The 12,806-nt window shown below is 48.0% G+C and overlaps 1 protein-coding gene across 1 annotated transcript in view; it reads right to left on the bottom strand.

Moving 5' to 3' along the window:
• Positions 1 to 4,478: 4,478 nt before the first annotated feature.
• The window catches only part of WNT7A (Wnt family member 7A), a 36,612-nt gene continuing 28,284 nt past the window's right edge, over positions 4,479 to 12,806 (bottom strand). Inside the window, exon 4 of the mRNA XM_071440088.1 lies at positions 4,479 to 7,479. Within this exon, the coding sequence (XP_071296189.1) occupies positions 7,000 to 7,479 (480 nt within the window). The 3' untranslated portion in view covers positions 4,479 to 6,999. The remainder of the gene's footprint in view (positions 7,480 to 12,806) is intronic.

Consider the following 12,806-nt stretch of genomic DNA (forward strand, 5'->3'; position numbering starts at 1 on the left):
TGCTGCTCGGAGGAAAGTGTATTTGTTCTTTCTTTTTAAAACTCATTATTTATTTTCTCTATTCTTCAGACCTAATGTCTCACTAATGAATTCCAGGGGGATTTTTGAATCATGGTGATATCATGGGTTAAACCCCTTCTCTACTTTTTGAATGTAAATTCTTTTTGACATTCTTAGTTATTGCAGAGCATTGACTTCTTTCCTACAACAAAACCAAACGCTCTTTGGTTTTGCATAGTTAACATTTTGCTAATGGGTAGCCAAGATTCTCTCAGCAGCTCAACAACATTTTCTAAAGCACACTGGCGTTGTTGTAGCAACTGGTGGCTGATCTGTGAATAAAGCAGATGTCATTGTGACAGGATAAAGGGAGAATAATCTATCACCCGGCCACTGCCACTCCTGCCCAAACAAGTCATCAAAATGACAACTTTGATGTGTAGCCATGAATTCAGGTCTGTGTATCCCCTCATCTCATCTCGTTATTATATCAACCAAGGGTATGTTACAAACACCAGGAGTTTCCCAGCCCCTCTCCCTTGTCTTTCTGAGCCAGTGCAGCCTGGATGTGCCGAGGCACTGACGGTTTGCCAGCTTCCTTTTAGGCTCTGATTGATTTTGCACTGTCGTCCAAGCTGCTCTGGCCTAAATAAACACAATATATATTCTGGGATGCTTTTTTTCTTTACTGTTTAATCTGAATTCAGCTCATGTGGCTCACTACTAAAAATGGGCAGGCATCAAAATATTCTGACAGGTGCCCGAGCTGAGCACAAAAGGAGAGGCAGCAGCAGATAAATTGCCTTTCTAACTTCTCAGAAAGGCTTTAATCAATTTATTTTTTGTTTTAGCTTCTGTTCTAATTCTCATAATTTGTACTTAGTTGGTACAACTCGTTGACCCCAGTGAGTCATCTCACATCCCCCTCTTTTGGTGGCAGCAAACACCATGTGCTTTAACGCCGTCCTATTAAACCCTTTCCAGTAGAATATTCCCTAACTTTTTCTATGCCTCCAGTGCTGAGGCATCAGAGCAACGTGCCCCTGCTTTGTGGAGACTTTGAGCTGAGTTTCAGCTTGCCAGAGGCTGTTTGTTCCCTCTGTGGAGCTGCTGTCCACATGCCCTCCCTCAAAAAGCCTGCTCTGCCATCTCCTTTGCTATCTCCCAGCTTTGCTGATCACTTGACTCAAGGAGACAAAACATGAGAGCAGCTTCCTTCCATTTCCCTGGTGCATGACTCATACTTAATGTGGAGGTTATATTAATTACTGTGTGCTCAGCATTTAATGAGCCTGGGAAGGAGTCTCCTCTCTTCAGCTACCCAGAACACACAGGGAAATCACTGCACGAGTGAATGCATTTCCCAAACCCTCAAATCTGGATATGTATTTTATACAAGGAGACAAATCAGTCATTGCTCAAGTTCCTTTACAAAAGGGATGGCAGAAGCTGAGAAATCTGGGCCATAGTCCTATTTCTCTCACAGGCTGCCTTTGTGCCCACTGGCCAACCCTCTCAGGCTCTGTCTCCTGATTTCCTGTCTGTTTGTAGGGACAATAGTGGCTGGCTGGGACCAGGCTCAGCTCAGAACTTTTGTACAACTTGACATCACAGCATTAGAGAAGGCCAAGAGGAATTATCCTGAGGTTTTTTTAATATGTAGAAAATACTTTTTTTTTTTTTTAATAACTGACCTATCTTCCAGTCCTGTGTGATGACATTATGGTCTAACATGTCTGCCTTTATTGGTTCTGTGTCTTTCTCCATTGACTTCTTTCTCAAGGTGATGAGTATTTAACATCCTCTGTGGGATTTTATGCTAAAAAATACACTGTATGTGATGTCCATAGTGCATATTTCCATGTGTACAAGAAAAGTTGCTAGGTAAAAACTTTTGTGTGAGAAACAACTCATAAAAGAGGTTTCTTGCTGGTTCCAGGGAACAGATACTATGGATTTGGCTTGATGTGAATGAAATTGCTCTATGGGCTGTGCAGCAGCAGGCAGGCTCAGCTTTGCTGCAATCTGCCCATGCTGCTGAGCCCGTTCTGTTCTCTGCTGGACTCAGGGCTGTGCCTTCCATGCATTGATTTGTCCAGGGCTTTTCCTTCTGAGGCTTTTCCTCTGTACTCCAAAGCATTTCTGGAGTGCACCCTGTTTGTTACAGGCCTTTAGTTTCTTTATCTTACAAATGTCTTTTTCTGTCTCCTAGTTAGAATCATGGAACATCCTAAATTGGAAGGGACCTGCAAGGGTCATCGAGTCCAGCCCCTGGCCCTGTACAGACACCCCAACAATCCCACCCCAGCTATCCCTGAGAGTGTTGTCCAAATGCTCCTGGAGCTCTGGCAGCCTTGGGGACACGACCAAACCCAGGGGAGTCTGTTCAGTGCCCCAGCACCCTCTGGGGGAAGAACCTTTCCCTGATGTCCACCCTAACCCTGCCCTGGCCCAGCTCCAGCTGTTCCCTGGGTGCTGTCCCTGTCCCAGGGAGCAGAGGTTGGAGCTGCCCCTCGGGAGGAGCTGCAGCCCCTGGAGCTCTGACCTCAATCTTCCCTTCTCCAGCTGAGCAAACCAAGCACCCTCAGCCACTCTTTGTAGGGCCCCTCCAGACCCTTGCCCATCCTGTGTCCCTCCTTTGAACACTCTTTTTTACATTGCAGTGACCAAAACTTCAGACAATATTTGAGGTGAGGCCGCCCAGTGCAGAGCAGAGAGGGACAATCCCCCCCTGGCCCAACGGGCCATGCTGGGCCTGGCGTCCCCCAGAACAGGGATGTCCCCCCTGGCTGCCAGGCTGGGCTGACTCACATCCAGTTTTCCAGCCACCCTGCAGCTCAGACTTGAGACCTTCTTGCTCCGTGGACTCCTTTGATTACAGGTTGGGGACAAGGGGCAGTATTGGTTAATATTCACATTGCATATTTCCTCGTCTATTATAATGACAAATGTGAAAATATTGTCAGAAATAGTTATACAGCATCCTAGTTTGAATTTGTGCGTCCTAACTGCAGTCTGTGATGTTTCTCTGTTTAACAAATTGATTTTGAAGTGTGGTCAGTTAAAAAGAGTTTTGTAATCCACAGGAGAGTTGAGAGAGCCTTGTGCAATATGGTTAGTAGCCATTATTTGCCTTTTCTAAGTTACTGTGTCCCCTTACAATAACTTTATCAAATAAACCACTTAAGAGTATATTTTAAGGATGTTTTAAGTTTAATTATCACTGTTGAAAAACATATCTCCATTAGCTTTGGGCATACGTGGCAAAGAAAACTTAATCATAGACTGATTCATTTTATGTAAGTGCTTCTAGTGTCAAGCTGAGTGAATTCAGGTTAATTGTCCTTTTACAAAGGCTGAGAGGTAAAATCCTTAAAACTTACTTGGGAATCCTGAGGCAGAGCATCTTCATTTCCACAAGCTGGGGTTCCACTATGGGATGGGGAAGGGAGATCCCACAATTAACAGGTTCCTGACTTGCAGCCAGGCTTTTCCCCTTCTGCTTCCCACTGCTGTCCCTGACCCTGCTCCTGGGCTGTGTTTCCCCTGCCCCAACCAGGCTGTGCCTGTGCCCAGCACTGCCCTGGCAGCACACATGAAAAGATGGATTTTCCTTTGAGGGCTGCATTGTCCTGCACTTGTGTGCATTTCAGTGCCTTTGTGAGCTCCCTCCCCACGTAAAAACAGAGCTCCTCTATCCCGGAGCACAAAGACCGAGCTGTTGTGGGAGGAGGAATATCCACAAACCCGTAAATCTTCCCCCTTCTCCTGTTTATTCTCCGGGCCATTCAAGCCCATTTAGCCAATGACCAATTAACTCCACATTCATTGCACATCCTGATGGGCCCGATTTCTCCTGTCTAAGGTGGCACAGCCAAATTTCTAAATACTTTCTAGTTGAATGCAGCATTTGGTTTTCCTTGCTCTTTAATTCATGGTTCCCAAACTGCCATTCCAGTTATTGAACAAATTGACAGCTTTTTTTTCCTTTTCTTCTCTTCATTTTCTCATCAGCAATACTGTAAAATATAGGGAAAATTTGTACCAAACTGAATTCCTTGTGCATCCAGTTTTTTATTATTGTGAGTAAAACTGTTTAAAGATATTTGTCCTTCAATAATTATTCCACTAGCTGTACATGGCACATCACTGCATATGGAAATTTACAGGAAGCAGGAGTTTTGCACATTACTTTTCTACGGTAAAAACATGCTGCAAAAGTAATAACTTGTAAAGTAACTCTAATTAGTGAGGAAAACACAATTTTAACTATGATATGGTATTCACTAAATCAAAGCCCACTACAAACTGGAGGGGAGATTCCAATATTAAATGTTAGATCTGAATTATTTACTATAATACAGAGTTATAATGAACATCCCTATGGTATGTGGCTGCATTTTAAATCTAGTTGTGTGGAATTGAGGAGGACTAAGAGCAATAACTCAATGAGAATTGACAAGTCATAAGATTGGAAGTAAATTACATTAATAACTTTATTTTGATACCCCATTCTGGTGCCTGAATTGAATAAAAATTCTATTTCATGTTAAGTGGCAGGTCTGCAAAGAAACTGTGCATTAACCCCTGATATACATTGCTAGGATTAGGTACTGCATGGGCTTGTGTTCTTAAATAATATATATACAAGGAATGAGTTAAAACCCAAGTGCTAACAGGTAGGTTGTCAAACTTTGCAGCATCTTTTGTGATGCTTCTATTTCCCTTCTCAGAAATTCTCTGTTTTCACAGTGTTGGGTGGGAGTTTTGCCTGAGAAGGACCAGTGCACACAGGACAGAGGTGTCTCACCTAGCCCTGGTGGCACTTGCTGCTGTGCAGGGAGTCAGTGACACATTCCCATCACTGATACCTCATTAACTGGGGAGATCCTGCAGTCTGGAAGGAGCAGAGAACCTGATCTGTCCCAGACAATGTGCAATATCATCTGTAATGCTGGGCCACGTTTCTTACCCAGTGAAAAACAACGTTAGAATTAGACATGGTTTTTTATCAGCCACAAATGAGTTAAGCAGTAGGAACAGAACAATTCTAAATGCAGAGAAATATTTACTACTCCAATGTCTGAAGAAATCAGCAGTGACAAAAAGGAAATACCCCAAAGGGAATGCAAAACAGCTTAGTTGGGCTCAGGAAAACAAGTGAGTAGTCTTTAAATTTGCCTCTTTAAACTCGCCCGAATGTTTTTCTGTATTTTTGGGCTCTGGCCTTCGGAGGGGGGGAAAGAATAATGTAAATGCCAAAAGGAGCTGGACAAAAAGTAAGCTTTGTATCCTATCTATGAGAATCAGACGATGTGTGTCATGCAAGTTATTACAGTCCCAGTCTACAGTCTTGCCCTGATGGGAATCAGCTTTGACAGCAGCACAAAGCAGAGGTTTAACTGACAGCACACACAGCACATTTGCGAGTCATAACGCCACAGTTTAATGACTGATGCATGTGGGAAGCTAATTCGGATTTTTTTTTCTTGAATGGGATAAATGAGCATCCAGTTAATACCAATCATGAATTCAAGCCATGTGACAAAATTGATGCTACATACCCTGTTCTTGTTTTGCATATTCTGCAAACTGAGCTGCAGGAAAAGAGCCAGGAGAGAAAGTTCATCCTGCTTTCTGACACATCCACCAATTGCAGCTGAATGCATCCAGCTTGCTGCTGTTGTGTTCACAAACTAATTACCCTTTCTCTGTTAAATAGCCTAAGAATTACAAATTGTATGCCTGTTTTGAGAAAAAGTACAGGTTGAACAAGCAGACGTAGTATAAATAAAATATTTATATAAAAATAGTCTCTTACAAAATATACTCTCTTATCCTATGGTTGATTTTTCCAAAAGATGGAATTTTGTCTGGATTTTCTTATTTTTAGACATATTCCAAACAGGATTTTATTAATGTTTCTTTCTTTAATTGAAGAAAAAAAAAAAAAACAAAACGCAAAACTGGTAAAGATCTGTAACCCCTACCACTCCACTTTTGTTCCAGACAACTAGCAGCAAACAGGAGGAAACAAACAAACAAAAACCCCCAAATACAGTGTGTTTGTGTATGTACATATATATAAAGACTCCAGCTTTTGTCCTTAAACATCCAGTACTGTAGAACATATCCTGCAAGTCCATCTAATAGAAATATCCTAGTCAAGAATAATATGTACAGCTCCAGTGTTTCCTTGCTGATCCTACAAAATTATTCCACAAAGAAAGCCAGCTATCTACTTTAATTGCAGAATAGTTCCAGAAAGGTTGGTAAAGTTCTTCTTTTAATTAAATAAATTAATATTAGTTTTATCTGAATAAATTGTTAAATATTGTTATTATTATGCCCAAGTGTCCCAAATCCCTGTGCTAAAATCTGCAGCTCACACACACACGAGAAAGGCAGATAAAGCAGTGTCTACAGAACCTTCCACAGTTCTTCTTGCTGCAGCAAGTGCTGTGACGTGGAAATATGGGCAAGACCAGTAGAAGCTTTTCATGAGTGTGGGAGCCTAAATCTGTGTTATCCACACACTCCCACAGGCAATTCACGGGGAGGCTCTGTCCATCCCATCCTGTGCAAAGCCCTTCTCTAGGGATTTCTCCCCTACCCCTCCCTGCTCCTCGTACACAGAGGTGTTTGAGCACCCCTTTCCCAAACCGAGAGTTGTTGCCAGCCCCAGAGATGCCTCCCTGGCCGGTTCTTTCCGCAAGGCAGCCAGCGCTCCCTCCTCCCGAGGGGCAGGCTCACTGAGGCGATCCTTTCCTCTCTCTTTCATGTCTCTGGTGGCCCGGGGAAGGGTTTGCTTGTTTTTGTTTCTTGGCTGACTTTATAAGAGTCTGAAATGTGTATCCACATAAGCAACGAAAGGTGAGGAGAGAAGAGAGGGCTCCGTTGGTGAGCATCTCCTGGGGAGAGCAGCTCTTGCCGCAGTTCCGCTCAGCTCCGTGGAGTGCATGTGCAAATGTATCCAGGCCGGGAGCGGCCGGGGCAGGCTCACTTACAGGTGTACACCTCTGTCCTCTCGCTGCACGTGTTGCATTTCACGTAGCAGCACCAGTGGAACTTGCAGTTGCACTGCCACACCCTGGAGTACTGGTGGGTGTTGTAGCCGCGGCCGCAGCACATGAGGTCGCAGCCGTTGGACTGCTGCGCCGTCTTGTTGCACATGCGGCCCTGCGTGCCCACGCTGCCCGTCACCGGGTCCTCCTCGCAGTAGTTGGGGGATTTCTCGATGTACACCAGGTCTGTGTCCATGGGCTTGCGGTACGAAAGGGGCTTCTTGATCTTGAGGAAGGTGGGGCGCTTGTTGCGGCTGGCCCTGACGGGCTCCACCTGCACGGCCTCGTTGTACTTGTCCTTGAGGATGTAGCCCAGCTCCCGGAACTTGGGCAGCGTTGTCCAGCAGGTTTTAGTGGTGCAGGACCCCGAGACCCCGTGGCACTTGCACTCTAACTTCATGTTTTCCTCCAGGATCTGTGGTTAGAAGAACAAAGAAGGATGCATTAATAGCAGGGCTGTCAGAGGGACACTGGCTGGGTGACACTCAGGGATGGGTTTGCTCTGCACTGGGAGCTGCCACCACACACAGGGCACGCTGCTGTCCCAGGCAGCAAATGCTCATCAGTATGACCCAGTCATACTGGGTCAAATGCTCATCAGTATGACCCATCAGCCTGCAGAGCTGATTCCCCTTCTGCACTTTGAGTTCAGCAGGAAGGATAACTGTGCCTAACTCCACAGCCAAGGGACCAAAGCTGGAATGGGACCCTCCTCAGGCACAGCTTTTCTTCAACAGGATTGCCCAGTGCCCGACACTTTCTTTTTGAAGTTAACAAGCCTCATCTTCCCTTCTGCCTTCACATCCCCTGAAACTCTGTCCCTGTATCTTCTCCTGCTGTTTACCAGCCCAGTCTTTGCCAAATAAAACTGGAGTCCAGCTTAGTCCCTGCTCTGAGTCCTGGGCCCTGCAGCTGACCCCAAGCAGCAGTGACGTTGGGATAACGCAAGCACACACACCTAATTCCAGCAATTAATTTCCCACTGTCTTTTACTTGAAAGAGGCCACAATAATTTTGATGATGAAACTCTGCCTAACCTGGCAGAGCCCAGCACTGGAAAGCCCAGGCAGAGGGATTATCAGGGCTCAGGGAGTGGTCACATCATTTTTCCCCTGAGAAAACCCAGCTGATCCATGCAGCTCCAAACCTGGGCAGCCAGTCAGTGATATGGAAATTGGAATTAACCCTTTGTTACAGCTTCTCCCTTCAGCTTGGGGTGTTTGGAAACAGCAGACACTGTCACTGGCCATTTTCAGCAGAAAACAGCAGCCTGCACTGAAGGAGCCAGGTCCAGCTCTGAGGCTGGACATGTGTGGGGACCTCAAGCCTAAATCCTCACTGTGAGCTGGGGGTGGCAAGGACAGACAGAGCACTGACCCAGAGGAAGGTTCCTGCCCGTGGAATGAGGGTCAGAATTAGATGAACTTTAAGATCTCTTCCTATGCAAATCATTCCGTGGTTCTGTAATTCTTTTGTTCTATGAAATAGCTTTATTTTTATTTTAGTCTAGGAGCACATGTGGTCTGAAGACAGGATCACAACCCCCAAAAGCACAGGTCCAAGCCTTTGACACAAGTGAACTCAGCACATGCTAGGTCACATTTTGTGCTACTGATATTAAATCAGCTTCTCATGCAAACGATCTAATGACTGCCCTAAAACTCAGATGTGAGAAAATTCCATATTCTGATCTACATCTTAACTTCTGCTCAAGCTTTGGCTTTATCTTGTTATCTTGAGTTTCTCTCTCAGCCACTGCATACTTCTTTTATTGCTCACTCATTCATAAGGCAGGACACTTGGAAGATAGATGAGGAGATGGAAAAGGAGTTATAGCACAGAAACCGGAAAAATAACATAAATTCCTTTAGCCTCATTTGTACCTTTTTAAAAGCTCTCTTTTTTGAAATTGAAACTAGCCAGGGATACATTTCTCAACCCTAATTCAATCACTGCTCTTGTAGAAGGCCTTACCTCCTGGTAAGATGTTCAAACTTGCAACAAAGTATTTCCAATCTGCCACGGGGATCCGCCAAATTGGCTTGGAACATGAACACAAAACACATCATGTGCCACCTACCCAGGCAGGGCTTTGCCCTGAAGTGTAGCTAAGGAGCCTAAATTGCCTTTTGGTTATTTCATTACCATCCCATCTAGAGCCAGCAGGGTCTGAGGGATGGGAGCTCCTTGGGAAGGGATGGGGCTCCTCAGGAAGGGATGGGGCTCCTTGGGAAGGGATGGGGCTCCTTGGGAAGGGAGGGGGCTCAGGAAGGGATGGGGCTCCTTGGGAAGGGATGGGGCTCAGGAAGGGACGGGAGCTCATTGGGAAGGGATGGGGCTCAGGAAGGGATGGGAGCTCCTTGGGAAGGGATGGGGCTCAGGAAGGGACGGGAGCTCCTTGGGAAGGGATGGGGCTCAGGAAGGGATGGGGCTCCTTGGGAAGGGATGGGAGCTCCTTGGGAAGGGATGGGGCTCCTTGGGAAGGGATGGGGCTCAGGAAGGGATGGGGCTCCTTGGGAAGGGATGGGGCTCAGGAAGGGATGGGAGCTCCTTGGGAAGGGATGGGGCTCCTCAGGAAGGGATGGGGCTCCTTGGGAAGGGATTGGGCTCCTTGGGAAGGGATGGGGCTCCTTGGGAAGGGATGGGGCTCCTTGGGAAGGGATGGGAGCTCCTTGGGAAGGGATGGGGGCTCAGGAAGGGATGGGGCTCCTCAGGAAGGGATGGGGCTCCTTGGGAAGGGATGGGGCTCCTCAGGAAGGGATGGGGCTCCTTGGGAAGGGATGGGGCTCCTCAGGAAGGGACGGGGCTCCTCAGGAAGGATGGAGGCTCCTCGAGAAGGGAGGGGGGCTCCTCGGGGTGGCCTCATGCCCTGGGCTGGGCTCCTGCCCCAGCCCCAGCCAGGCCCTGCTCTGCAGCTCTCAGCCAAGCCTGGCCAAAGGCACTCAGGGTTAAAAGGGCTTTTGAACAGAAGTTTGAGCAACACCAGCTGAGCCCCAGTGCTAGGGGTCCTTCCTAGAGGTCCAAAAACACCTGGAAGGGGATGGGAAGGAGCACATGGGTAAGAAAGTTCTGCTTTATTGTTCTCTCTCCCATTTATTGTTTCTGTATTTTCCTAAGGTTTACTGGCTCTCTCTCCCTTTCTCTCTGCTCTTGTCAGAGGTGCCAGATCTTCCAAACTCTCTGCTGGAATCTCTCTGGCAAATCTGCCTCATTTGTGTCCCCTGCCCTCTGCAGCTCAGCTGTCCCCTCCAGCCCTGCCTCCTCTAACCCATCCTCTCCACCTGCGGCTCACAACCCCTTTTGTTGCTTCTGTCCTTGCACACAAATCCATCCTCCTCTTTGGGCTTTCAGGGCCGTGTCCTGCAAATTCAGCAAGGCTGAATTGGCTCCACAGCCTGTACAAATGAGGCTGCATGGGACTTGAACTGTCTGGCCTCAGCATAAGCAAACCCTGCAGTAATGATTTGGTGGTTCTGTTGAACTCTGATAGCAGGTGCTTGGACTATTTGTTTTACATTAAAATATGTGCATGGTGGTATTTTAATACTATTATATTGTTCCAGTACCCTCTGATGAATCAGTGCCTGTAATGTGGGATTCTTTGGGTAGGGACACAGACCAGTCTTTTCCTTGGTTTCTGTGAGCCAAAAGCAGCGCCCTTCCATTAAAAACTTTGTCTGTGTTAAAACCAGAAATCATTCTTCACCTTTTATTTCAGGATTTGTCTCTTTGAAGGAATTATCCAGCAGCTCATACTTTTTACGTCAGATTTAAACTTTAGGTGTGTTACAGACTGACTTTTCCTAAAAGGTAAGAGCATGGAGTTCACAAAATTTCAGACCCCATTTTTCTTACCAAATGACCATATCCAGCTCCACCAGCCATGGGAAGTAAATCTGTATGCACCAGTGGGTGCTCTGAACTGGATCAAATACAGACAAAGAGCTGGAGTTCTTTTAGCTTTGTCCACTTTTTCTTTGAGCTTCTACAGCAAACTGTCAGTACTTGTTTCTCCCTCTGTCTCCCTTTGCCATTTGCCTCTGGGAAATAGTTTGTGTGGGGAGAGCTGGGCTGGCTCTCCCTGCTGATGTTATCTCCAGATGCAGCACCTTTGGGCAGTGCTACTGGGAGCACAACGTGTTTGCTCTCCTCCTTTAGCTTTGCAGGGAATGTGTGGGGTTGGCCATGGGAGGGTGGCAGCAGCAGCCCAGGAGCTGCAGGGGCTGTTCCAGCTCCATGGTCCAGGAGCCTGGTGGGGCTGTTCCAGCTCCATGGCCCTGCAGCCTGGTGGGGTGGTTCCAGCTCCATGGCCCTGCAGCCTGGCTGGGGCTGTTCCAGCTCCATGGCCCTGCAGCCTGGTGGGGCTGTTCCAGCTCCATGTGACCCTGCAGCCTGGCTGGGGCTGTTCCAGCTCCATGGCCCTGCAGCCTGGTGGGGCTGTTCCAGCTCCATGTGACCCTGCAGCCTGGTGGGGCTGTTCCAGCTCTGTGGCCCTGCAGCCTGGCTGGGGCTGTTCCAGCTCCATGGCCCTGCAGCCTGGTGGGGCTGTTCCAGCTCCATGGTTCTGGAGCCTGGTGGGGCTGTTCCAGCTCCATGGTTCTGGAGCCTGGTGGGGCTGTTCCAGCTCCATGGCCCTGCAGCCTGGTGGGGCGGTTCCAGCTCCATGGCCCTGCAGCCTGGTGGGGCTGTTCCAGCTCCATGGTTCTGCAGCCTGGTGGGGCTGTTCCAGCTCCATGACGCTGCAGCCTGGCGGGGCTGTTCCAGCTCTGTGACCCTGCAGCCTGGTGGGGCTGTTCCAGCTCTGTGACCCTGCAGCCTGGCTGGGGCTGTTCCAGCTCTGTGACCCTGCAGCCTGGTGGGGCTGTTCCAGCTCCATGGCCCTGCAGCCTGGTGGGGCTGTTCCAGCTCCATGGCCCTGCAGCCTGGTGGGGCTGTTCCAGCTTCTGTTCCAGGCTCAGCCAGGGCTGTCCCACCCTGCTAGGGGGCCCATGGAGAGCTGGTTCTGTGCCTGGCATGCTCAGACACAGCACTCACACCCACACAGGGCTTTTCCCAGCCCAGAGTCTGTCCCCAGTCCCTCAGTGGTGTCAGTCTGTCCCCAGTCCTGGGCTCCCAGCACCAAAGCAGCTGAGCTCCCCAAGGACTCCACACGTGTGCCCAGCCCCAGCTCAGCCAGAGCTGTGCAGCCCTTGATGCCAAAGCTGTGCTCAAGGACCTACACCTCAAATCTGGAGATCATCCCACCTTCAGCTCACTCCCCCTCCAGCAGGATTCCCAAGGGATCAGTGCAGGGCCAGGCACCGTGCAGTGCTGCAGCCAGAATAACCCCAGCCCAGGCTGCATCTGCAGCCCAGGTAATCAGTAATTAGTGAGATACTGGCTCCTGCCCACCAAGGCCATGGTCTTGCCTAATTTTGCCTGACATCAGACTGCCTGAGTCAGGCAATTACTGTCTCCTGCAAATGTCTGCACACACACCTTCACTAAAGGTCAAGGAAAGTGTAAGTATTGGAAAATTAGTGAGATTTTCACTCCAGAGAAGAATATGGCAGGGCTTGGAGAGGGCCATGGGGAGATGCCCCTTTCAGCTGGTGGAAGGTGAGGACTGGTGATTGATATTATTACAGAGGCAATTGTAGCTCCTTAAATAAGACAAAGCTCCTCAAACTTTGGGAATAATGTTGAGATACATTTGTTTTGCTATTGGAAAGATTCATTGAATAAAAAGGATGCTTTAAGCTA

This window comes from Agelaius tricolor, unplaced genomic scaffold (genome assembly GCF_023055355.1).
Source record: "Agelaius tricolor isolate 1412-34295 unplaced genomic scaffold, bAgeTri1.0.p SCAF_14, whole genome shotgun sequence".
Taxonomy (NCBI): domain Eukaryota; kingdom Metazoa; phylum Chordata; class Aves; order Passeriformes; family Icteridae; genus Agelaius; species Agelaius tricolor.